Source organism: Gymnogyps californianus, chromosome 25, assembly GCF_018139145.2.
Source record: "Gymnogyps californianus isolate 813 chromosome 25, ASM1813914v2, whole genome shotgun sequence".
Lineage (NCBI taxonomy): Eukaryota > Metazoa > Chordata > Aves > Accipitriformes > Cathartidae > Gymnogyps > Gymnogyps californianus.
Window position 1 is genome coordinate 1,091,690 of NC_059495.1, and position 27,438 is coordinate 1,119,127.

Genomic DNA, 27,438 nt, shown 5'->3' on the forward strand with positions numbered 1-27,438 from the left:
AGGCATACAGCAGCAACCCAGCTTAAATCAATCCACTTAAAACCTGAAAGCACCAGACTTACAGAAGCCCCTCATCATGCTGTCCCGCAGGCGGGGATGGACAGGCAGGAGACAGGCAGTAGAAACGGCAGAGAAAGGAGGAGAAAAAGCATCCCCCTCCCCTGAAGCATCAGCAGAACAGGCAACAAAACTCCGCCAGGAAAAGCGTAAAAGTCAGAGGCAGTTGAATTATGAAATACAATTATAACCCTTTCTTTCCTAATATCTCTCTACCCTATAAGCAAATCTAGCTAAAACTGATGTAGCGTGGTAAGAGATACGGGTAGGAGTAGTAGTTTGCAAGATTATGGAATTGAGGATAGGGCTACAAAAAAAACCCAGGAGAAACCCGAGCAGCGTCCTGCAGAGCCCCCAGTAACCACGCGCCCTGACCCACAGGCGGGACCAGGAGGGTTCCCGAGTTGCCCCAACTCGCGGGAAAGGCTTCGGAGAGGTTTGCACAAGCCCTCTCCCCTCCCGCACTGGCCACAGAGCGGGTGAGCAGAGGCACTAGCAAGCCAAACCCCAGGGGCTTATTATCTCCTCGCCCATTTCAAGAGGCTATTACCTCTCAGCTGGGCCATCAAGTTGGCCTCAAAAGGCCTCTGGCCAAAAATAGGTTGCAATGATTCATTTCACTCCATAAACTCCATGCAACTGGAAAGCTCGATTGAGATATCTGTTCTTGAGAATAATAAAAATACATCACTTCTGAAGGTTTCTCATCAGGTGGTTGTATTTTTCCCAGTCACCCATTAATTAAAATACCTGTGATATAATTGACTTGCAGTAAATACTAATTACCAAGATCCATCAAAGCAGTTCTGCTGGCTTCTGACGGCACAGCAACCTACTTCCCTACGTTTGACTACTCACGTTGTGCAACAGAGTGAAGTTGTTTTTCAGACAACTTGTCAATTATGTTTTATTCATCGGATAAACTTATTCCATGAGCAAATCTGAACCAGGGCTGGGGAAGGAAATCCATCACCAATTCCAATATGACCTTCAATCCACTTGCTAGGAAAAGCAAAATTTACTATCTCAAAGAGCCCTATCATATTTCATTAAGTCATCTGCACGGTCATAAATTTTTTACTCTAAAGAGCTGGGAGACTGGCAAGCAGAGTTAAGCAAGGGCCTCCTCCAGTTTAAGCATTACCACTGATCAACAGATAGTAGCTCAGCTCCTGAACAAGTCAAGGTCATTCCCACCTTTTACTCCGCTCGAATTCGGGAGCGCAGCCTGCCGATATAGCAAGCGCTCTTAAAACAAAGTGCAAGGCTCCAATCTCTCAACATTTCTGAAAATATTTTAGAGACTCTCCTGCAGGCAAGAAATCAAATCCAGCTACTGCAGCAGGCGTCTTTCTACAAGGCTCTCCTAAGTTTATTTGTGCCCAAACCAGGTTCATCTGTCCCCCCGCATGGACGGGGACGCACGCCGTTCCGTCCTGCACACTTCAGACTCTTGCTCTCAGGGGACTGCCCTGCCAGACGACCGCTCACGCAGAAAACTCTGCTGCCCCTTTTATGAGTCAGTCCTGTTTAGGCTGCAAAAAAATAAAAAAAGAAAAATCTTTTTAGGTTAGGCGTGAAATTTCACTTTTCATGAAGAAATGCGAGGGGAGGCCGGTCCCTGAGCTCTGCACGTAGGCACAGCACTTGGAGACCGCTGACATTTCTGCACAAGCTCCAGAGGAAGGACAGAAACAATGAAGCTACAGAATACTTCACATACCACCAAGGGCAACTGTATGCCAAAATTAACCATTGCAAGCTTAGTCTGCATAAACCTCTCATGCAACGGAGGTTAGAGATGACCTGAATGGTCAGCTGGGAGCCAGCGCACTGATCTCGAGCGCGCCAAGTCCAGAAGCACAGACTCGCCGCTGGGTCGTACACATGTCCGTGTGCTCTTCGGGAGCTGAAGAGGTGTACGGCGTTGCTCCTTTGAGTGTTTTCCAGAGAGGAAGGAATGCACGATTTCATTTCACAACCCTTAAAGACATCAGTTGCTGTTCTCTGTGCTTATACGAAGCGCCTGTGCTTATACGAAGCGCCTGATGCCGCGCTCTGCATTAAGAAAACCAGTAAAATCCTACACTGAAGAAAAAGCATCTTCTGGTGAAGAGACAGGACCGACACACAAGTTTCCACTTTTTGCCTCTGGACAGACTCCTCGTGCTTTTAAGTTGCCTTCTGTCTGGAAAGGAAACGCTGCTTAAGCTTCGCATCTCCTCCGTGTGGTGGGTTAAGCCATGTTTCCAGCGTTTTTGGTGACCTTGTGATCCCAGAAGCAGCCTGGCCTTCTAGAGACCGGTACCTCGTTCTTTAACGTGCCTGTCTGGTTCGTGCTCAGAAAGCTCAGGACAAGCAGGCAGGAGATGGGGAGACAGGGCAGAGAGAGCAGACATGCTAACCACGTTAACCAGACAATAATTTTGTCAAGCTTTCTGAGAACGTTTGTTAATCAACCAAGTACCCGTCTTCTTGTCAATGAGGACTGCAGATTATTTACAGTGTTCATAGTAAACAGCTGAAATCAAAACAGCCTTTTAGACTATATTCTGTTTGACCTCAAAAGAAGGACACTCGAGGGACCTGGAATAGAGAGCACCCTATGTTTAAAAGGAGACATTCATTTGTCCATAACGTCAAACCAGCAACCCAACCACACGCAAAACATGCATAGGGACAAAAATAACAATTTACATTTTGCTGCTTAAGCCCACAGCAAAAGCAAGTCTTCTCCCTGATCCCCATGCACCGCTACGCAAACAAAGTAAATTATCAAAACGTTTCCAGTAACAGATGAATCAAAGACACTTCGGGCACAGCTTGGCCACTGAAGGAGCTATCAGCCCTTTTACTGGAAATTCAGATAAACAGGTTGTCAAGCTCTCCTAAGTGCTAGCCCAGGAAAGCCTGCAGAGCTCAGACCAACAAGGGACAAGACAGACAAGTGTCCAACGCTGACCGACTGACTTAAACCGTTGCCATTTAGAGGAACTACCATTCTTTCAGCTAAAAATTCCAACCTACATCACTGCCTATGTAATATTTACCGTTGTATGGTACGGTGTAAGCCTTTGAAAGTCTTTTTAAAGCATCCAGGGAAACAGCTTAGATTTGCTTCTAACAAAAACTTGCAGGTCACATAAGCGCGACGCTGTAACTCAGATTACGTGAGGCACTCGGCCTTACACCGAGCGTGTAGCATCCAGAAAGCCACGGTTGTCAGCCCCCGGCCCCCCCGCCTTCTGCAGCTCAGCACTATACTTTAAAACCTAGGTCATGCAGATGTTAGGAGACAATCAAGAACGAGCTGAAAGACTCAGCACAGGCACATTTAATACAGAGGCTTCCCCAGTGCCCAGTAACAGACACGGTGGCCGCACCGTCCACACGCACCTAACGCGGCTGTCCCCGCAGCACGTCCGGCGATTCCTAACAAGCCCACCATTAAGAGGGACGGGCATTGAGTTGAAGCAACATGCAGGCAAGGTTTTATCCTTGGTAACAGGTAAGCCCCAGCTTCCCCCCGCTGCACGACACTACGGAGGAGCCGGAGCGGGTGCGAAGCCAGCCCGCGCCGCGACAGGCTTTCTCTCGACGACATGAGGACGTGAGATTCTTCAGCGCTGGAGATGCTAACGACTGCAAGGAAACCTTCCCAAAATGGGTTGCCGTTTCCTCCCTGGAAATTGCTTCCGCTGTTAGAACAAAGTCTTAATGCCTCCTCAGGAAACTCTGATTACAAAAAAGCTGAGACTTTAGTTTCCCCCCTCTCTGCTCTAACACCGAGGGGGCACAGGGCCTCGTGCAGCGCCTGAAAATGCTCAAAACCGGCTAGCGGGGCCACAACCTCCTGGCTTCGGTCTGGAAAAACGTCACGGCTGTTACATAACCGGCGGCTCCCAGCTATCGACGGGGATAAAACGCTGGGCAGCGTAATGGAAATTAGCCATGCTAATGAGCTGAATTTACTACGGCATAAAATATTTCAGAAGGCAATTAGATTTTCACTTCAACTCATGTAGAAGGCTATTTTTGTAGCCAAGAGAATTCGTTCCAAGTTTGTATATAAGCTTGCACATAGTTCTGGATTTAAAAAAAGATGAGCCCATCTCTGCCAAATTCAACAGAACAGGGAGAAAAAGTAAAAAGTGATTTATACTTTTCGGCGGTGATCCACACACAAGCGAACTCTAATACACATTCAAGTGATTTTGCTGCAATTACGGCTTGCTGCACCAGCTAAGATGAACTTCACAAGCCTTCAGAACTGTCGGGTGCCGAGCACCGTGAAGCACGTTTGAGGAAACAACTGGAAAACTCAGCCGGAGGAAGTGAGGTTTTTCCCCAGGTGATCCACCCTTTCCAAACATCAGCTGCTACCTCCTTCTTCCTTCAGCTGTCACCTTCTCCGAGAAGAAATCCGAAGGACGTGGACAACGTTGAGAAGGTGGCATGACAGCCGTCTACAAAGGTACTGAGGAACTGGCATTAGATTATATTCACGGGAAACCAGCATTTTGCAGCTCAAGTTGTCTTGTTTTCCTTAATTTGGGGCTTTTTTTGCTTCACTAAGAGCCCCATCTTTTATTACACCTCAGCCTCAGTTCCAGCAGTGAGAGGCTCTGACATCAAAAGTGAATCTACCGCAGTGACTTAACAGGACGAAAAGGAGAGTATTTCCATTTAGCTGACAGGCCGCACGTGACTGTCCTCACCATGACATTGCCTGGAAGCAGATTTAAGCCAGCTCGCTTCAAGCACGAAGGATTTTCCCCCTTTCCTGAGGCTCACGTTGGCTAAGCCAGTAAAAGACCAATCCTGCAAAATTCTGACTCTGTCACAAAAATCCAGTGTGTAAGTAAATCTCTATTTCTACAAGTTTCTTATTGGTCATGGCAATAAAACGAGCAAATTAATAAATCAGTCAACAGTTCTCGCGATTGTGCTGCACAGATACTCTTTTTCCTTTAAAGAATAGCTTCTGTGGTCAAGAAAGCTCAGCCAAAACACTGTTAGCAGACAATGGCGTTTAAAATGGATGCAACTAATACATGCTAAGGTAACATCAGATACCTAAAAGATAAGAAAATACATGGCTTTGAGAACAAAATACTACAGAACCACAGGACTGCCCGTTTCTTTGAAAGCTACTAACAAACGCCAACATTTCCGCTATTGTCAACAAGTTTCATATAACTTGCTGGGAAGCAAAGTATTCAGCAACACTTTAAAATCCAACCGGATGACTACTTCCGGCACCTTTAATCCCAAAGTCAGCACAAAAGAGGAGCAGCACCACCTGTCAATGAAACCCGAAGAAGAAAGAGAGGTTACGGAAGTTATTTTTCCATCAAGTTGGTATCATTTATTTCTTTACCCCTCTTATCAATGGAAAGTTTTCAGGCTGAAGGGCATCTCTCAACTGAAACAAGAGAGTGTGGCAGCTATTTTCAGTTTACTGTAGTTGACCAAGTGCATTATCTGATTAAAGAATGCAATAAATGTACTTACCAAATATTTCCCCTCCACTAGCATACTCTGTCACTAGATAAATCATCCTCTCCGTCTCCATAACCTGGACGCAAGGACAGAAAAGTGACAGATAAGGAGACTGCCGCGTGCAAAAAGAAACGTAACTAAAAAAAATTTATGCTTTCTGTAACGCGTGTAACGGCTTTCATCAAATCAAAAAATATTACTTTCCCATGCTTTACAGAGCTATGCAAAGGAACGGACAGGAACTGGGGAAAGTAAGAATCAAACAGCAAGTTTTAAACACTGAATCTGTACCTAAACACAACTCTTCACCTGCACCTTCCTCCTCTTCTATTTCCCCTCCCTTTGGCGTTGGCTCCCCGGTCTCGTCTTGTTCCAGCACCCTGGGAGATTTCTCAGGGCTGCTACGACCAAACTAGTTCACCTTTCTAATTAATCAGTCCATTGCAGGCACTACAATAACCAACACAATTTTGCCGAAGGGGGGAAATATTCCCTGAACCGGTAAGTGACTTTCAAATGAGTCAAGACGTATTAGAAACAAACCAGAGCTCAGGCTTTGCTTTAGGGAGTCCGCACGTTTCGGCCAGGTAACACCCCATTTTTAACACACGTTTTTAAGCGTCTGTTAGGATACTGGGGCCGTAGCAGTCCAACGCGCCAAGGCCAGCGATTTATTAGATGGGATTTCTTTGAAGGGCCAGGCGCCGTGCAGACAGAGGCAGCGAGGGGCTGACGGAGAGCGACGCCACGCTCGGCACAGCAGCGGGGCCGCTGCCCAGGACTCTCGGAAGCGTACGGCTGATTTCTGAGCACCAGTTCTATCCCCCTTAGTGAAACCTACACTCCAAAATGACCTCAGAGTTCTGAACAACTTCTAGGAAAGTCCCTATCAGGTTGCAGAAGAGAAGAAAAGCATAGGGCAAGGCACTATATGCTAAAGGCAGGCCTCAAGTACGTTTTTAATGCTTAATAGACAGTGGGTGAGGGCGTGCAGTCACACTGAGCACACAAAAAGCAGCAAATAATGCCTTCCTGTGTGCGGATTTGGTACGGGTGGCTCCGAGGGCTGTTTTGCGACCGGATTATGTTTTGTGACCCGCCTTCGGGCAAGTACGCACTTGGGGTGTTTTCCAAAACTCGATGCTATTTATTTAGCAGGCTTCACAGCTTTGTCAACGGAAAAAAACACACTGTGTTTCACTTCTGGGATCGCAGCGCTGAACCTCCAGCACCAGGCACGACAGGTCGGTTTCGACACTCTGGGGTGTTTAGAAAAGGCCTGGAAACATTTTCATTTTGTTTTGGCTTTTCTCTGCTTCAAAGACAAGTGGAAGTTCACCTTTTGACACGAAATGGACTATTATCCCAACAGAGAAGCCAGGTACTTGGAGGCCAACGCTGCTTGTTCTTACGAAGAATTAGGACTCCAACATGTAGACTTCATATTTTAAAACATACATGCTTGATCCAGACAACGGCAGCTGCTTAAACAGCTGGATCCCTATTATTCTGAGTGTTAAAACAAGTGTAACAAAGATGAACCTCCGTTCTGCTCAAGTGTTGCAGGGCATGATATACAGCTCCCACTTAACGGTGATACTACATGTCCAGAAAACCCTTACGTAGATATTTTTAAGCGCCTTTCTGTTTCCAGACAGAGTCTCTTATCTTGTAGACTACTATCATTATAGACACTTCCTCCTTTTTCACTTCCACCTTTTAAGTTTTATAAGCTCAAGGAAACGTGATTTTTAAACTCAGATTCCTGATGAAAAGCTGTGAAAGGCTCTGAGTTCCCAACTCCAGGTTTTAGTAGTTTTTATCTAAAAATAAATGCCACTGGAAGTACCCAGAAAGAATGGCCAGAAGAAACACGCTCCACAGTGGGTACTCTTTTCTCACCTTAGCGAAGCCGAGCCACAAGTGTCACCTGTTCAGTACCACATCAAAAGCTTTAGATGGAATAAAAGAGGTTGAAAAAGAGGTTTTTGGGCTCAAAAAGAAAGGTTTAAGGAGTCAGTTTGCAAAGAAGCATTCCCTAAGTACCTTAAAAATGCTGCAATTCTGCAGTGTCTGCTGTAAGCATCTCACACTTGGCCGTTTGGCCAAAATAGCTAAACATTAACCTCTGTCACTTCTACTCAGTTTTAACTCTTTGGAGTCTAAATAAATACTCGTGTCTATCAGGCACAGATGAGAAGCAGGCTGGGCTTGAACAGACAAGAGTTAGTTCTAGGGAATGGCAACTTCTATTGCGAGTTACCACAACTTCTCCCTTAAAATGCACACACGAACGTTACGTTACAAAAGGAAATAACCCCAGCGTGTTTCCCCCAGGATTTCAACTTCTTCACGTTCCAATGCCTGCCACCCAAGTCAGGCAGCCGCAAACTGATCACCCATCTTAGTCAGTATCTTGCACCTGAATACCTCCCCAAGACAAAGGGCCCTGGACAGCCCTTTCTCCACTCTGCGTACCAGCCCAAAGAGGAGCTAACTTTCCATCCGCGGCTTGGATGGAAGTCCCCTCCGTTATTCCCAAAAGAGCTTGTGACTGCGAGCCCTCTGGCAAGCGTTCCGCTCCATCAAAGGGACGGGTAGTCCCGCGTGAACCTGGCAGGCAGCGGTCAGCTCTGGCAGGATCCTGGGAAGGAGCCTTTGTCCCACAGCTGCCCAGAACTGGGACTGCAAACAACCGAGGAGAGTTCGCACAGAGCTCTCTAGCACTCTTCGGTTCTAAGTCACTGCCTGAGCCCTTGTATCTGAAAGGCCCAGGGAGGGAGTCTTCCATCTGTCCAACAGCTTCCAAACCAGCTTTTTGCGTTTCACCAAGGTGTTGGTCTCCTTTATTCCTCTGCTCCCATCACTCTGCTATCTGCTTGTCTCTGGCCTGTTGCAACTTCCTTGCTGTTCTATTTGATCATGCGGCCGGAGGGGCACCACCGAACACGTGCGTAAAGGGCAACGCACATGGATTCTGTCTCTGGTGGTTTTGTTTGCAGAGGAAAAATGCCAAAGAAGCTGGAGAAAGTCTGCAAACAATACTCAAAAGCGGGTCTGCCGCTGCTATTGATCACCTTCCCGGAAAGCACAGAGCAGATCAGCAAGTCCTCGGGGACACAGGGCAACTGGGCAGAGGGAGGAGGGCCGGGGAGCCGTGTGCTTTCAGTCCTGCTAGCGGGTGAGACTTACTCTCTCCCTTAAGTTGAGCACGGGAGCCCGCATCCGGTTTCAACTGGGAAACTGAAAAGCACACAATAGCCATAAACAAATGGCAAGAGGCCAGCCCACAGCGGAAGCGTGATCTCCCAGAAAAGAGAAGGATTAGCCACTTTCCCCCCCTGCCCCTCTAATCAAAGTACTCTGAGACCTTGAAAACATAAAGGACTTCCCCAGTATTTCACGGAGGAGAAATTGAGGGATCAGCCTAGAGAAAGCACTACTGTACAGTGTCAAGCTGTAGTGCAGAGGGATGGAAACCCTCCTACCTGGTATAACCTGATGATGTGTGGGTGGCAGAGCATCTTCATGATCTGAACTTCTCTAAATATCTTCTTCAGGTTCTCTTCATCCAGCTGTGTCTTATCAATTATCTTTATAGCAACCTAGCAGAAGGGGAAAACAAAAGAGAGGTTATTGACCCAATCGCATATTAGGAGAAGCATTTTTAAAAACAAATGCTGTACATAAGACCCTGCCGTGCTGAACACTGTATGGAAACAGAATAGGTTGTCCCTGCCTCAGAGAGCCTGGGATCTCTGAACAGCCTCCCAGAATCCAGCCAGCTTGCCATGAAGTGGGCAGGAAGAAGCTTTGTTTCCTACCTCTCAGCGTGTTCTCCCTACAGAGGGTACCTCGTTAAGAGAGCAGTGTTGCAGAAGGCAGCGTTGCCCATTACCACAGTACGGCATGTTCTCAGAGGCACCCAACACTGTGCTGAAAAGCAAGTTATTTCTGAATTATTTCTGTTTGCTCAAAGGAACCGGTTTCCTAGATCTCACCACCCGGCTTTGCTCTTCAGCCTCGCCGCTGTCGTGTGAACTTACTGCTGGAGGATGTGCCCGAACACCAGCCCGAGAGCTGCGGTGCTTCGGCACGAAAGCAGCGGGACAGATGGGAGAAGCTGCCAGCTAGCCACACAGCGGGAGAACCGCTTTCGGGGACTGAAACCCGGGCACAAGTGGGATGTACTCTATTGCATTATCCACACAACGTCTCACTATAACAGGGCTGATAAATACGAGCAGGGATGGAAATGGGGGGGGGGTGTTTCAGGCTTCTAACAATTGAGGTATTTATTTATCTATTTTAAAACAGAAGTGCTCTGTAACGCTACACTAAACATAGTTTAAACAAGTCTAAGTGCTTCCAGTCAGCGGCTCTCCAGCCTCAAAGACTTCCTCGCTTCTCTTCCCTCCACCTTCCCCGAGCATCCTTCCCCGGCACGGGCGGCTCCCAGCTCTTTTGGGCACAGACAGTAAAGCCATCAGACTCCAAACGGGGAGACACTTCTGTGCTAAAAAGCACCTCCCCTCAAGCCCATTGTAAGAAAGTAATTTGTTTCATCCACACACAGATAGTAAGGAAAGGAGTCTTTTCCGGAGCAAACAGCTGAGAGAAAGGGCTGCTCTTACCGGCAGAGGAACATTTGCACTGCTCCTTCTAAATCAAATTTCAGCCTTGAGTTAACAAGTACCTTCCTCCCCACCAAGAAACATCAGTGCGAGCGAGCAGCTATAGTATGGCAGCCTAGGTCAAGATTTGTGGGCTGAATTAACATCCACCAGCAGGTTTTCTCGCTCGGAGATGGCACTCTCCCCAGGAAAAGAGCCGCTTTCACAAATCTTCTCCCGGTTGCTTTGCTAAAGCATAATTTACAAAACTTCTGTCAAGGCAGACTGCAGAATCATGCAAAGACATGGGGAAGGGCATGCAAAGCAGCACTGCGGCAAAAAACGCTGATGATGCACAACCAGAAAGCTTCGACACAGGAGCCCAAAGCCCAATTACATAAATGCTTAGCTTGTAACAGACGCCAGCATTCGCTAGGGACAAGGACAAGTGCTCCGCACACAGAGGCGTGCCATGTCCGCGGACAAAAAAACCACAGTGGCACACGATCCAAAACACATGTACTTCTCCTCTAATGCCAAACCCCAAGTGCAATGCTAAACGATGCTCTCACAGGCATGGTGCTGTTTGGAGAAAAACAAACAAACAAAAAGGATCTTTAAGGGAACAATCTGAGGCACAGGAAAATTAAGCTTCATCTTTTATGATAAAATCCTTGCCAGGAGAATAGCTGCCCTGCATGTAAGCAGAACGCAGCAGAATCCCGAAAGGCACCAAGTACAATAAGCTGTTTCTTTCATTTGAAACCTTTAATTGAGAGTACAGGAACGACTCCAGACTTCTAAGTCACTGAGCATGCTTCCTACAGCAAGAACAGAAGCTGAAAGGCAGCCAGGTCTGGCACTCAGCACTAGAAGCTGCTGGCAGGAACGGGGCTAGAGCCGAGGCACAAGGTGAAACGGCAGAATCAGACCCCGCTCCGTGAGGCTGCCAAGCACTAACCGGCAGTGATTAACGGGGTGACGAGCCGCTGCTGTCCTGTCCTAGGCTGGCAGCCTTCGGGGCTGCGCCTCATCCTCCGCTGAGCAGCAGATAGGAGAGAAGCGCATGTTTCATTAGCTAGGGTTTTGGTAGATTTGCACTGCATAGTTTCAAGGACAAGGCTCAGGAGCGGACTGGAAAAGTTAAGAGAGCCGGGGGGGGACGGGACTGGAAAGCACTCGCTACATGCTTTTCAGCAAGGATTTTCCCTGCAAGAACGAGCTTTTGTAAAGCTTAAACCTATATATATATATATATGTAAAAAGCTAAGAGAAGCTTCCTCAAAGAGCGAAGCCAAGATGTCTACCAAGAGGCATGAGTCATTTTCAGGCACAAATACGTAAATGAAAATCCACAGATCTGGAGTATTCCTAAGCTCCTTACTCATTTCCCAGCTCTACAGTTGCTCTAAGGAAATCTCATTTCCCAGCCTAATTATATGGCTTGAGTTGACATTCTTGGCCAAGTTCAAGGTATGTAGAGCATCTGATTGAACACAACTTGGTCAGCAGGGCCAGACAAAACAGAAGAACTGAACTACTGTTTTTCTCTCTGATAACACGGGGCAGGGAGAACCAGGCTGCCATCGCGCCTGCTTGCCTGCCCCACGCTTGTCACCTTGCTACGCTGTTGGGCTTTACACGCGGCGCCCTGAAGCTCCACACCCACAAGACACACAATACCCGAATCGGTAGCAAAGGAACACAAACGCCAGCCAGAAGATGTCTTCTTGTAAAGGATCTTATCGTGAGTTGGGCCAAACGGGTGGCCCTTGAGCAAACCTAAGCCCATCCTCAAAAGTTACGAGGAGGAGAGAGCTGGCATTTCTGAGGGGGTTTCTTCAAAATGTTTTCATTCCATTCACATGCCTCCAGCAACTGATGTAACATAAAAGGTAAAAGTCTCCTGAAAAAGCCTGGGGAAACCACCTTGTGCTCCGGTTTCAGGAAATTCAGAGCTTCCTCACGAAGGTGCGAGGGTGGAAGTAGGAAATCCCCTCCGCGCTCGCCGCAGAAGGGAAAGCGCAGGGAACTTCAGGGGTGGGGGGCTTGCGTTTCACCTGGGGCTTTGCAGAGGTACTTTATTTGATTTGTTTCAGAGGTTTGCCCTTTGGTTTGTTTCAGAGGATTGCTTTTTTTCCAGAGGGAAGGAGTGGTTTAAAGGCTTTCCGGAACAGACCAAGTTGGTTTCTCCATTCCTGCCTTTCCCAGCTGGCTAATATTCTCCCTTCCCTTGAAAGATGATTCAGGATTTGAACAGAAAAAAGACTGGCTGAAGTCCTCTGGTCACATCAGCCAGACTGACTTCATCTAAAACTCGGTCGCAGGGAAACAGCCACAATGGATTCCTCCCTGCTAAGTGCACGCTTTCCTTCCTCTGGGAAAGTCCGCCCTGCCTAAGCCTCTCGACCAGGAAAGAGCCCCTGCAACTGCACGCCCTCCTCCTCCCGGGTTTTGCTCCATCCTCCACGCTGTCGATGCAAGCTATGCACGCTGTCGATGCAAGTTATGCATGCAAGTTTGCAGTTTTTGGTCGCAGTTCTTCCTGCTAGCAGTAACTCGCTGCTGCCGTCACAAAAACCATCTCACCGCAGGAGAAAGCATCGAGAAAGACACAGGCAAACAGGCCTCCCCCTCCAAGCGAAGGGAACACTAACATTTATGGCACCACTAGAACCAGCGCTCTGTAGCATTATTTACGCAAAAAGAATCAGTTTCAGGTAGTCTGATGAAACACTAAAAAAAAAAACCCCAAACCCAAAATCAAGTGCATTCCCTCATGCTTACAAATACCACATAAAATAGAGAGGAGAGAGCAAGACTAAACATCATGAAATAAAGCACAAATTTGGCTAGAAGTGGAAGAAAACCATGATCTAATTTCTCGAACAATGAAATACTATGAAAAAGGAGTCTGAAAAATTAAGTATTCTTTTATCAGAAGTTAATGAAGCTTACAGGCAGTAGGATATACGCCAAGTCTGGAGCATACATGCTGCTACCAATTAACAACATGTTCCCTCCATTTCTAAGCTTTTCATTTCTTCCTTCTTGGATCCAAGTAAAACTGCCACTAGTAATTTGAGGAAGAAATTGTTATTTGGAAGAAATGTTAAGTTGCTAAAACCAACAGTTGGTAGAGAGAAGGTAAGGTGTTCAAACTGACGCCTGCAAGTCACTGCGGAGGTCTTGCTCTGCAGAGCCAGAAGGCTTCTCTGTTGTATTTCCAGATTTTTCCTCTCCTGGTGCACTTCAGCTGAACACTGCTCTGCCTTTTTTTTTTTTTTTTTTAATTCTAAAGCTGTGCTGAGTATGCGTGCACGCCAGGCAAAAGCCCTGTGAGAAGTAGTGGAAATGTCAACCACAGCTTAGGACGAAAGCCCAAGGGATAGTCAGGGAACGAAGGGAGAGGTACTGGAACTCGGGAAGGCCAGAAGGGGCACAAGCAGTTATCACCGATATCAACACGTTCCCCTGCACCACACGGGAAGTCAAGAGGGACAGAAACTACATTTCAGGCCAAAACAGCAAGTTGCTTTCACTGCACCCCAGAATTATAAGTTCCTATTTTGCCCTGAGAGACCAGATTTTAAAATCTGGTGGCCACCAGAGCTATAAGATCGTGCCAAGGGCGAGAGTCTCCTAAACGAGGCACAAGTCTTGGTATAGGAGAAAATACCTGCCTGCAGGAATTAAAATTTATATAGACATCCTGTTTATCAGCTAAGCGTGGCTAGTATTAATACAGACCTCCTTGAATCAATACTGCCCTGCCAACAAGAAGGGAAATGAATTGCTGGGTGCCCAGGCGGACGGGCAGGAGGAGGACAGGGGTGGCACGGGGGCAGGGAAAGGACAGCCACCGTGCTCTTAACTGCTCCGGCTTCTTGGAAAGTACATAAGAGAGGGGGAAAAAAAGGTAGGAGCAGTCTGTTTTCAGTGGAAAGGAGCCATGAAACAGCGAACGTTTCCTTTTTCTTCTAGTGCAGAGAAGAAAGGAAAAAGCTAAAGACCCTGTCCTGGGCTGACATCTATTACTTCATGCCACACATTTGCTTAGATCTAATTATAACTATAATTAAACTATAATTAAAGTTTCCTGCATGTACGATCATTCCATAAAGAAACCACCTTTTCCATTTCAGTTCAGTTGTTTCTATAGCGGCCTAAGCTAAAAAATGAGGAAAAACCCCGCTTCTTTCGGAACGTGACCACGTGATCAGTCTAATCAGTAATCGTTATGGAAGTATAATTATGCCAGTAAGCGTTCCCATAAGTCAGCAATTGATCTCCTCAATGTAACAAGAGCCAACAGATGGCACCGACAAATTGACTGCATTGAAAAAAAAAAATCAACATGTTTATTTAGGAGAAACACATTTCCTAGAATTGTTCCGAGGAGTCCTCCTGTTCCAGATTCCTCCTGGAAAATCCTCAGTAAACACCCACTGGATGTATTCTGCTGTAGATGAACGCGTCCATGCAACTTGGTTCCCGCGTTGCTCTGTGAGGGCACACGGCAGGGTACAACTGAATGAAAAGCTGCCACCCGTGCAGGTCTTTGGACTAACAAACGAGCAAGCCTGGAGAACGCCCATCTAAAATGCAAGGACAGGCACCTGAATTCCTTCTACATTCGCAGGTTATGTCAGCTAAGAAGCCCTCTCCTTTCCATTCACTACAGCTACAGTCTTACTGGGCCGACAACGTGAGCTGTCAGAGGGACAGACAGAGAACAACTTCACTTTCCAGCCGCTCCTGCCTGCCAGAAACACTCGGGAAGCTCAGGAACACAGCCTGTTTGGATCAAGCAGCTGCTGGAGGGGTAAAAATCACGCCGGTAAGCAGATACCGAAGCTGCACAGGACCTTCAGGAGAACTCTGGTAGCACAGACCAGAATTAATACAGAGGGGAAATTAAAAAAAAAGAAAAATCAAAAGAGAAAAACCTGACGTCAGCAGCGGATGCATAATGCAAAGCATGGCAGTCCCAGCCCAGCGCCGACAGCACAACACACCTCAGGAAACCTCTCGGGTACGGTCCTGTTTAGATGTTCAATACAGCATCCTCCATACCTTCGCTTTGCTGCAAGCGGGATGGTGAGCGTTAAGTTGCTGCAATGCACCTACCAAGGGGCTGAAGCTCGACTGTTCTCTCCCTCCGGCTGACCTGCCCCACACTACACGCTCCGGTGCCATCACGTATCCCAGGCCGCAGATCAGGCTCCGCCACTGCCTTTTTCGCCCCACGTCAGAGCTGTCTAGTCAGAAGAGCTCTGCAGACCAGATAAGCAAGCAACTATATACAGAAGACGATATGCATATCAGCTACACAGAGAGGCACTTAACTGGCATATGGACACACGGCTGTGACAAAAACAAAACTTGAACTCTAGGCTGCTGTCGGTCGTGTCCCTTTTCGGGAGCTCAGTTTGACAGACGTCACTCTACAGCAACGCCGCGTTTCCGTATGGACAGTCGGATGGCAGAGGCACATGTTTTTCAGGCAAGCTGTCATCACCAGTCTGCTTGTGTGTTTAGGGTCACTAAAAGTGATCTCTCTAGATGCAAATAGGCAATTTGTACAATTTTTAGTCATGAGAAAAAGCTCGACAAAAAAAGATGCACTCTAACTGACATTCTAGATACCCGGACAATAGCTTGTTACCGAACCGGCAAGACTTCTCTCGACAACCTCATGGGCAAAATAGAGGCATCTCCTCCTCGGAATTAACTAACTAGCAGAATGCACCTAACAAAGTCATGTAGCAGATCAAACGAGGCCATTCTGCAGCAAAATCGGTGGCTTTTGGAGGTGGCACAAACACAAATATTGGCAGCAACTGAAAGCAGGAAACTGTGGACCAAGATGCGTATAGAAAAGTTGCATTTGCTCAGGAAGGAAGTCATCACCTTGTCCACATCCCTCTTCAGAATCAATGCAGTGACTTGTGTCTTGCACAAGGTGAAGAAAATACTGATGGCGTTTTGAGAAAAGTCAATACGCCCAAATCCTCTTGGCCTGCTGCGATGTTAATACCCTGCCTGTGTGAACGCTGTACTCTGCTATGACCTTTCCTTGTCCCCAGGGGAACAGAACTGGGGTTTCAACGACAGAAGCACAAAACCCACATTCACACCTACAGCTCAGCATACCAGCTAAATCCAGTTAAAATCTCATCGCTTCAGTGCGTGCCCAACAGCCTACAAACGTGGTCGGAACTGTCGCAGCCAGAGGAATCTCATCTACAACATCCTCTAGGAGCCCAGCCTTTACCCGTGCTGACAACCAAAACACCAATTCCTCCTTCTCCAGTCTTGTATTAACACTACACTAGCAGCTGCAGCTTCTCTTTTCAAAAAGAAACTAACACATACAAGGGGTGAATGCCCCCCGCCCAAAACACACCGCTTCACAGCATGAGCTCCAGCATCAAACGGTGACTTAATCCCAAATGCAAATTCTTTCTTTTCCTGTTTGGAAAGATGCAAGGGATGACAGGTATACTCTCGCACGTTCAGCCACAGCAAGTGAGAAATAATGTTCTGCAAGCAACGAGCGAGCTGGATCGCATTGCTAAAACTGGCTTCCAGGAACTGTATTCTGCTCCGCTTGTCACAACTGCCTTGCATCACAGGTCAGCAACGGTGCCCTTCTGTAGAGCTTCTCCTAATTATTTCACTACCTGGGGTAACAGCAGGAAACAGAGAGATTCTAAGTTACCTTCGCTGGCTGCCCAACATGCTCACATCAACTACATCACAGGCTTGCTGAACAGCATTAAGGGCGTTAAGATTGCAGAGAAAGGCAAGGGAAATGTAACCGGAGACGCCAATTAGATAGACAAACCATTTTGGTGCATGAAGAACCCCCTTCTGCAAATCAGAGGTGCTGCAAGTGCAAGTTCTTCGGCTTGCAGCAGGGACACGCCGTGAGGCATCACCTCAGGCTGCAAACACAAGACTTGGGAAGGGACAGTACAGAGGGACAGGCTGCAGCACTTCGCACAGAACCGCACCAGCCAGCCGCTGCTGGTTTGCACTGAAGAGCACGTCTAGGTTGTACGGCATTACTACCTAATACTAGAAAACCTGACGGCGGCACAGCGAGTTCCCTGGGCTTCAGGCTGACCAGAACTTCAGAGGACCAAACTGTGACCAAGGAGGTCAGCCATCCGCAGCTTAAGCACACGAAGCCCTTAAGCTACACCACATCTACCTCCAGTCTTTATCCTCCTTAAAGGCAACATTTCCAGAATCTCTTCTAAGTTCTGGTCGGGTGCTGAATCTCCGGGTCCCAGCCACTACTGCCTTTTCTTCCTCAGCTACAGCAAGAGACTACACTGGATTGAGCCGAAGGCAGGGCAAGTCTTAGCAAACCAGATTGTTGCTAGCCACACCTAACCAATTCAAACAAAAGTATGGTATATTCACACAATTCCTGTCTCTTCTCAATTCCACCAGGTTTCCACTGTACCGTGTTTACATTACAACTGACCTCTCCATCTTTTCGTTTAGCACTCTGTTACAAGAGGAGAAAAACCCTCCAGCTCCACGGCTCCAGCTGACATTCGTGCCAGTAATTTGTTTTTAGTTCAGAAGCCTTATAAAATTACTATAATGCTTAACAGATGCAAGTCTAAGAACTTCACAGGAGTCAGAACCATGAATTAGAGGTGGTATGGAAAATTATTTCTTTATCCTAGTCAAGGAAAAAAAACAAACCACACCCACAAATGCCAGCCTACAGTGATGGCCTATACGACGACACTTAAATATGTCCACATGTCCATCCACAGAGAGCAGGCACGAAAAGCTGAATGCCTCATTACGTGATTTAATTGAACCCCTTCATACCTTGACTATAAATGCAAAAATCTCTAAGAACCGGTATTAAAAGTTAGCTTAAGCCTAAGGGGAAAAAAGCCTAGGTAAAAGCCAAGTAAAGGCCCCTCTCCCCACCAATGTTGGACCCTCCCAGCACAGCTCTTCCTTGACTTCTTTACGTTGTGTCTCTGCCTCAGGATCTTTGATCTAACGAGAGTCTTTCTCGTTAGGTCTCGGCAGAGACTGCGATCTTCCAAGCCTGTGCATGCTGTAATCGGTTCACAAAACCCACGTTGCAAATTAGGCCGCTATCTGGTCAAATCTAACCTGAGTTGCAGGTGTAAAACACATTGTACAGACATTTAATGGGAAAGCAGCTTTTGCTTGTAGCATTAGCAGTGGCACTACAGTAATTATAGGGGGATCTACCGAGGCAATGCAAGCACTGTGTGGGTTTGCTGGAGTGAAAGGAATGAAAACTCAGCAACGAACGCTGCTGTGGTTCAGCCGTACGATCTGCTGACAGTCTGCAGCGCTACCTCCATGGGCTCTATGCAAAGTAAAAGCTATCTTGGCACTTACTACACAAAGACTGCACTTGCTAATTAAAACCGGTTTTTGAATGAGCTTAGTTAAACTAGTGCAGAACCTTATGGAGCTACATTTAAATTGATGTAAACCGGTTAACTAGTCAAATGCGATGTGAAAAAGCAGATCCCGGTCACGTAAGCTTGACTGCTCTGTAGAGGCGGCTCAGATCCAGTCGCTCTGGCCAGCAGACGTGAACGCAGCATTTCTGCTTAGGCCTGACCGGACTCTTGCTTATGCTACAGCTTGGCCTCCGCGCACAAGCGAAGCCAAGAGGTGAATCAAAGTCTGCGAGGACGCTTGCCCACCTTGGTCCCCTTTCAATACGCGTTACCCTCCATCTCGGGGCACCGCGTCCAAACCGTTTTCTTAATGGCTCTCCACCCATAAAGTAATTAAGCAGCTGAACTTTTGTCCAAAAGCACAGAAGCAGCAAGGTCAGGCCATGTCCTGGCCATCAGGACGTGGCACCGACCTCATTTTAAATCAAGGGGAACGGAGGAAAGGTCTGGGAAAATGAGATGACAACACAGGACATTCTTGCCTTGATCTGCTGCGTTTCCCACACACGTAGAGTGGTGCACATCGCGCTGCACGTAGGAGGGGAAGCACAAAGCAGCTCGGCAGTGATGGAAAGAGCTGAGTATCTGAGGGGGAGAGAGGGAGAGGAGGGGGAAGGCCGCCAGGACGCCACGGGGCAGGATCCCGCGGGAGGCCGGGCTGCCTGGGGACAGAGCCGGCAAGAGGAGAAGGAAAAGCCACTGCCAAGAAGAAAGTCGCAACGCCTTCCAAGCGGAGTTCAATCCCGTGCCCCGGCACACAGTCACTGAGGAGAGTTTAATCAGAAGGGACATCATCATCATCCAACACTGCCGCAGTTCTTCCAGGCTTCTTCCAAAAACTGCATTCGTGACTCTGCTGAAGTGTTTCACGTTGTCTTTTGTATTTAAAGTTTTTAGCAAACTCAGATGTACATTAGATTTCCCCTCCCCCGTATTTCACAGCTTCTAACAACTTAAAGAAATCCTGGTGCTGCATTACAGCTCGGCACACGGCAGAGTCCCCCGGACCACTACAAAACGCCTGACTGTCAGCAGGTGAGACCAAAGACGTGTCAGCTAACCTCAGAGGGCATTTATGCCCTGGGTTTACCACGGTTCTTTTGTTTGCAAAGACGGGAGAGGGGAGGAGACTACAGTGAATTCATTTACAGTATCAGTCTGACATGTCAGACACTGGCAGCGATATCCAACATAATGCAGGAGGCCATAACAGTATCAGGAAAATTAGACCACTTCTGAGAAAAGCTTGCTGTTAAGCGCTGGGGTCTCCCTGACTTGCGGGAATTACACCCAGAATGATGCTGACTGGCACTGGGTTGAAGACATGACTTCTACACTTCCCCTCAATGCTGGTACAGTCTTTTTTCAAACGCGGAGTTGTTTAATTTGTCCCTACCTCACAAGCTCTCTGAAAAGCCCAGTGAAGGAATAAGAAAATAAAATCCATAGGGAGAAGTGTGTTGGATCATCTACGACTAAAGCCATCAACTTTTTCTTTTGGATGCTCGCACACGTGAACACCTTCCATGGTTACCCCTTCGTTTCCCTCCGTCCCCTCCGCTCCCACCTCCAGCTGGCAGATGAGGACGGAGCACAGCGCCCAGCCAGCGCGCAGCCAGCCCGTCACCTTCAAGGTTGCGCTGCAGCCTAAGCGTTCAACAAAAACAAGATTCAGTTTACCAACACCTTTAACACCCCTTTGTCAACGTTAGGGCAGGAGATGTTAGTTGTACCTCGTAACTGACCACCATTCAGACATGTGACTCCTAACATCTCTTGAGATTGCCATTTTACCCTTTAGAGTGGCTGCCAAAGAGCCAGTGTTGGTTGCTAAAGCTAAAAAGCCCATCAGTGTCCAGTCAGCGAAGCTTTATTAACACGTATCACGGCGAAGGAAGAGCACCTTGCAAGAGCACAAGCGCAACCTCTTCAGTTGCAACTGATTTATTGTTGCTTTGCCCAGAGCCAAGCAATAGTTGAAGCAGCAAGCACACCAACTAACATATCCAGCTCATTTCAGCGGCCAGACTCAAGGCCTGCTTGCAAGATCACCTGTACTACGATGAGCCTGCTTCTTACATTGCTAACGCTCTCGCCTGCAGCCAGCAGAGCTGGAGGAAATCATACGAGACTGTTACTCACTGGCACCGCGTTAGAGCAACACTAGACTCTTGGACCGAGTTGCTTAGCAGCAGAGTTTTGGAAATGTAGTCGCATGCAGGAAGAAATCTGTCACAGCAGGCTACGCATCAAGAATGCTGTACGGCAGCAGCCACGGGTCCGCCTGCTGCGAAACTAAGCTGTGCTTGCTGCAACGCAGAAGCCCTCGTTTGAGGGCAGATGAGGAACGAGAGACACAGCCTACCTTCCAGGTTTTTAGGGAAAGACCCGTCTCAAATATCAACAGGAAGCCTTCACAGAACTGCTAGGGTATTAGAGCAAGCAGGTTTTAAAAGCGTTATTGAAAGTTCCCCTGGATTGTCATTTTGCTCTAATGCAGTCATGACCTAAAAACGCAAGTGACAAGGAAAAACAGTACGCTTCAGGTACACAGCTTAAAATTAGACTCAGGTTTGAATGCAAGTGGATTGCATTACTGAAGACCAAAAGCTCAGAAGTAAGGGAAGTTAGTAGATGGTGTGCATGAAGTGAAGCGTTAAGAAACATACTGTACTTTTGGGTTTGAATATTGTTAAGGATACTTGTAATGCAAAGATCACTACTCGGATCGAGAGGTCTCTGATGAGAGGGAAAACCTTAACCGCACTCATCTCAGAAACACGTACTGAGCAGCCAGCACTGGTGCCCCACAACACGTCTCTCAACAAGTAAAGAGTAGCTGGCTATTTTTTAATGACAAGGGCAACATGCACGCAGCAAGAGCATCTCTGGTTTGGCTCACCAGTCTTCCACACACCACAAGAAATCCTATTGCCATAAGTTACAGTCAGGAAAAATAACTGGACCAGGATGTGCAGCAGAGCCACAGGGAACCTTTGCGTCGGCTTCCGATTTATTTTCCGAGGCTCCTTAAGGGTTAAAGCAGAGGACTTCTGGAAGATATTAAGCACCGATGTCTTGGCTTCCCTTCTGCAAACAGCAACAACCTCCAGAGGAATCTGTCATCCCATATAACAATCCCTTTCACTCAACCTCAGCGGCCCGTTCCCTTTGCCTTGCCACAGCCTAAGCGGCGGTGGCTCCATGCTGAGCTATTACACCGAATTATGCCCACATTCCAGGGAGGAGGCCAGGTTCCGCAGCAACGCCAGCATACGCAGTATTTTTAATATGGAGTTGCATTATATGCAGTTATATTCAGAAGCGTAATAGCTCCTGGTTAAAAGAGAAGGCTGTAAGAACGCTGAATATCACACTGGGATCACAACAGTATCAGAGAAAATCTAAAGCGACAGATAAGATGGAACGAATCACTGTTCCACTTCATATGCCATCAAGTCCATTTGGGAGTATGGTATTCTGGGCTTGGAAATGCAAACTTGCACAGATATTTTCCTCAGCCTGTAAGCGTTAGGTCTTTTCTATACCAAAGTGAATCTACTTGGATATTCAAAATAAACCAAAAGCAATAGCCAACGCTACAGCACACGCTTGCAGAAAAGGGAGTTACGCTGTAATATTGCTACAACTCAGTGACTGCCAAAGACTGAAATCCTGTACTCAGGGTACTCCCCAGCGAATCGTGAACACTTCTCAAAGGGTCTGCAGCTAGCTCTGCTCCCACGATGCCAGCGAGGACGCCGAATGCTCTACGCTGAGGAACTGGCACCTAGCAGTTGTCAACTTCTTCCACAAGTACAAATATCCGCATGTCAGCGTTTATAAAGCCTGCTAAACGACCCGACAGACAATGAAATTCAGAGCTGTGAAAAGCTATGAAAAAAATCTCATGTGATAGGCAAAGTCCCGAGGCAGCCGTTCGCTATCAGCACGTCAAGGTTTTGCATATGATCCATAGAAGTTAAAGATTTCAGATGCCTCAAATGTTCCCGTGTGCATCAACAGCCTGCTGTTAGCAGGGACTGTACCTGCAATACAGCTGCGACTGAAGGCGCACCGGAGAGCACAACGGCACTGCAGCCTGGCTGCACGGAGCAGGACTGCCCGGCTGCAGAGCGTGCTGACGCCAAAGGCATCCTTCGTTACTCTAATGGGGTACAGGTAGGGTGAAAGGCGCTTCCAGGGGACGAGCTCGCTCCCCATTCAGTTTCTGTACGTAAGCAAACACTGCTCCCTCACCCAGTACATTTAAGATCACAATTAGAAGGGGATAGCATCGCCTTTATTTCTGGGATTATTTTTAAAGGTGCCAAATGCATTAACGCTGCGGGATCCAGAGTACATCGAGCGGGAAGGGACCAAGATTTTGACAGGAAAGTGAAGGATAAAGCAAAAAGCCAGATCCAGATGATGTATTCAGAAATTTTTAGACACTGCATTTCCAGCAACAGCCTTTACACAGTTTGCCATGATTAGATGGCAGTTTCTATGGGAACAAATAAGCAGTGGCCCCGTCACAAGATGTCTTGTAAATGGCACTTTCTTACCGCTTAGCATGAAACGCACCATCCGCTCGGTACATCCAGAGATGTCGGCTCCCAGGCTTCTCAGTGTGACCGTGTTCTAAATGCTGAGGGCAGCGTACGTATGCAGTTACGATGAACATCCACTGCTTTGCGAGACTGTACTAGCCGTCAGGATTAACGTCTTCTCAGTGGCAGCCAACCCATTCGACATCTGCTTTAATTTGGGCAACTTCTCCTGCCCGTATAAACGTTCGTTCTGGGAGCGGTCCTTTCCTTTGTGAAACACGCAGGCGGTAGCGGAGCGCTAGTGCTGCAACCGAACTAGCATAGACCAGCCAAGAGAAGATGCCCACCTCTGGGAAAGGTACAGCAATTTGAAGATAAAAAGCACCGACAAGGCTAAGTATTTCTTACCTTCTATGCCAGATGTTAGATCTCATCTTTTCTCTGGACCACTCATCCTCTTCCCCCCCCCCTCCAAAACATCCCCAAACCTCTACAGGCTGAACTTTAACACCTGATGAAGCATCTGAGCCAATTAAAGCCCAAATCTCAGAAGAATTTCTCATGTCGCAGCGTAGCCTAGCAAAGATGCTCCGGATCAGGTAATCGGCTCATGAGGCAGAATTATAACAGATATGCCCAAAGTACTTTCAGTACAAAGCCAATGTAGTCGTTACGCTCAAAGCAGTCCAGTATTTGCGTGCACGTAAGGCACCAACACATACGGTATCAAATAATGAACGCTGGTTTCAAATCTCCAGGCGGTGCCAGATCTGCACACCTCCAGAGGGGAGACCCAAGCGACAGCAAACATTCGCTCGTGCAAAGCGACTCTGCACACCGGGCCCCGAGCCAGCAGCGAGGGGTGGGCAACCACAGCATCAGTTCAACTACTGCCTGCTCCGAACACCTCTTGAAAGGCCATAGTTTACCTCTCAAAGATGTCTCCATCAATAATATGTTTACAACGTGCCTGCAAAACCTAGTGACTTTAGTCTGCATTTGGCTCAAAAAAAAGAATGGAGACTATCAAATCGATGCAACACAAGTTTTTAGCCCTAAAATGTCAGAATTTTCATTGCAGTTGCAAGAACACAGAAGAAAGCAAATTTCTTCTCAAAACCATTGCCTCTACTTACTATCTCCACTCCTTCAGTTAATTAAAAATCCCTCAATTAGCTGATTTAGGGAGGGTTAATGTTATTGTCAGGAAGATCTGTTCCACGCTCCCCTGGGCCTGAAAACAACCGTGGCTGCCTCCATCCCCCTGATTACACAAAGAACATTTTCAGACTCGGCAGAGGTTCCAGAGTATCACCACCCCTCAACTCCAAAACTGTTATGAAATGAAGTGGAAATTTTTAGGAAGAGAAGCCAAAAGTGAAACTGTAAGGAATGCAGCCTTCGATACGTTAACCCTCAACAACCAAGATAAAAAAATCCAAGCAGCGGATAGCCCCTTCCTCGCCCTAGTCTTGCACGCGCTTTGCAGTAGAAGCAAACCAAACCGTGCCAGTCTTAGCACCACACATTTCAGGAAAGCTGCCTCCCCCGTGCGCCCGCCCCGTCTATTTCTCATTATTTGCACTGACTCAGAAAGGCATTTACTAGATATACCAAAACTAGTGACCTTAAAACCTCAATCCGGTCACAGCAGCACCTCTGCCGGAAAGAGAGCAGGCAGCACGGCGGTGCAAGCACACCCAGGGAATCGCCCGGCTGGGATCTCACCCCACCGTTACCATCGGTCTCCCTGCCCTGCAAGGGACCTTCGCGGGGACGCTGCTGAAAACGAGAGCCTCCAAGGGCACAACAGGAATGGCAAAGTTGAGGCTCAACCTGTCTGACGCTTGCAACCTGTTGATCTTCCCCGGACTCCTCCGAACCCCCTGTTAGGTGGGAGAACTACTGGCTGCCTCCACCCTTCTGCTTTCAGCAGAGTTTATAAAAGTACAAAGGAAGAGGCAAGGTTGGCAACTTATGTTCGATCATAAAAGTCTGGCTTAAAATGAACCCATGTTCTGCAGTGGTATTTCCACCAGAGGGTGAGGGGGGAGTACCTAAGTAAAGTCAGAAATTTCCTCGCTCTTAACAAGTGAGAAGCTCACAGCTTGCTGAGGACAAAAACACCCTTGCAGTTATTTCCACTAAGAGTCGCCAGCAATGTCACAACACAGTACCTGCCTCTTGTAGATTTGGGAAGCTTGCTTCTCCCCCCAAAATGACAAAGATTAGCTTAAAATTTAAATCTGTTTCATAACAAAGCAAGCTTGACAGAAGATCCTTCCACAGCAGTAACTGCACAGACCAACTTTTTAAAGAATCACCTTTCACTTCAGTGTAGAACTGAATTACAACTCTAGAGAAGCCTACAAGCCGCTTCCAACAGTAGTATCTGATTTCCCTTATCAGTAGAAATGACTTAAACCCACAGATAACACACTCAGGAGCTGAAAACCTACTTCAAAGCCAAACCATGATACAGCAACGGCCTCTCAGGGAAGCATGGCACAGCACAGCCCGAGCAAAAGGGGCACCCAGACGGACAACTGCTGCGCGAGGAGAAAAGGCTGCCGAAGCCACCCGAGGAAACCGGCTCACATGTGGGTTGGCGTGCCTCCACCTCTGCCAGATGTGGAGTGCTGCTTCATCGCAGAGGAAAGAGCCTTGGAGACGAAGGGCACTGCTGCGAATCTCCCGTCCTCAAGGAGCCCGCAGCCCTACAACATGCAGTACCTCTTCACACCGCTCACGCTGCCAGCAAGAGCCCTTGAGATGCATGTTTTCCCCTTCTGAAGGTGGATAAGCTGAGGAGTCCTCCCAACAGCTCAAGAAGCAAAGGAGGTAAGCCTTTATATGCAAGGAGGAAAGAGTCCTGATCAAGGGGTATCGTAAGGGACAGAGCAGAGATTTTATTCCCAGCTTTACTGGCACCCATACTCTCGTGACAGAGAACCAAACCGTCACAGCAACCGGGAAGTCAGACCTCGTGTTCATGATTCTACCTTTCTGTGCAAGCTGAAGCACACCACAGCTCCTCAGAGGAGTTAATTCAGATCAGGACGGGACAATTCCACAGCTTCACACTGAACACCCAAGCAACCCACTGCTTTCCAGATATCGCGCACAGCCATTAACCCCAGGTTGGTGACAGTATGCTGCAAAGGGCCAAAAATCAAAACGGCAATGGGTGTCATGGTCTTATCGCTGCCTCTCCATCTATGCAAATTAAACACATTACTCTATTCCAACAAGCTAGTGGCTTCGGCTGGCAAAGCGGGAGACTGGCAGCAACCAAGGGCTCGGGTGTCCGGAGAGTTTTGAGGGGGGTTTCTGCCCTCGGCGCCAACGCAGCCCTCGCATGCGTGACAAATAACCATCGCTGTACCCCAGCTCTAGAACATAAGGCAAGGGACAATGGAGTATTTTTGGAGCGCGGAGACACTGCTATTTTGAAAGCAGACTTCAGCACTGTCGTGCCGAAATTCTAATTGTGGCTGCTGCTTTGCTTTGCCACCGTAAATCCTGTTCTGAGGGAGTAAGACAGCAGCCAATACATGAGCGTAGGCATTGCACAACTGGGCTTCTACAAGCACTTGGTGTGAAGAATAATGTTCTTAAAAGATTTAATTTCTAGGGAATGTTTAAATACTGAAGAGTAAACACTGAGTCAGAGACATGCACTAAATACAGGTAAATGCAGCAGGGGCACGTGGAAGCAAAGCCGCAGCCTGGAATTCACTCAATGCCTCTCCTTGTACATGTGAAATTCAGGGCCCGACAGAGGACAAAGCCTCTTTTATACGTGCAGAAACTGCAAGAAAACAAAAACCAAACAAATAAAGCCAATCTACAGATCCGTTTGGGGGTTTTAAAACAAGCCTGCAATACACGACTTTGCGCGTCTGAATTTTCAGTATTTGAGCTTTTCCTTATGTATAAAGCACCACGGTCAGACAGCGAGTACTTACAACTCAAGGAACCGTCGAGCAGAACAGCAATACAGAAGAACAGATGGGTCGACGATCATCACAAACGTTGAGGAAACTCCTGTGCATCTTTGGGGAGGTGACTCAGCGCACCAGTTTCTCTGTACAGCCAGTATTGCTCCCTTCCACGCACACGCATAAATCTCAAAACACGGCGGTTTGCCCATTTCACAGCACATCCTATTTCTTACAACAAACAGGTCAGGAGTAATTGCACCAGGAAACTGACAACACATTTTGATTTTTTCTT

The 27,438-nt window shown here is 47.6% G+C and overlaps 1 protein-coding gene across 4 annotated transcripts in view; it reads right to left on the reverse strand.

Annotated features, from left to right (window-relative positions):
* Nucleotides 1–27,438, reverse strand: part of SIK3 (SIK family kinase 3) — a 91,264-nt gene that overhangs the window by 33,367 nt on the left and 30,459 nt on the right. For all 4 annotated transcript variants that reach the window (XM_050910812.1, XM_050910816.1, XM_050910813.1 and 1 more), the window contains exons 2-3: nt 9,048–9,164; nt 5,572–5,635 (exon numbers count right to left, since the gene is read on the reverse strand). In XM_050910812.1, the coding sequence (XP_050766769.1) occupies nt 5,572–5,635; nt 9,048–9,089 (106 nt within the window). In that variant the 5' untranslated portion in view covers nt 9,090–9,164. The remainder of the gene's footprint in view (nt 1–5,571; nt 5,636–9,047; nt 9,165–27,438) is intronic.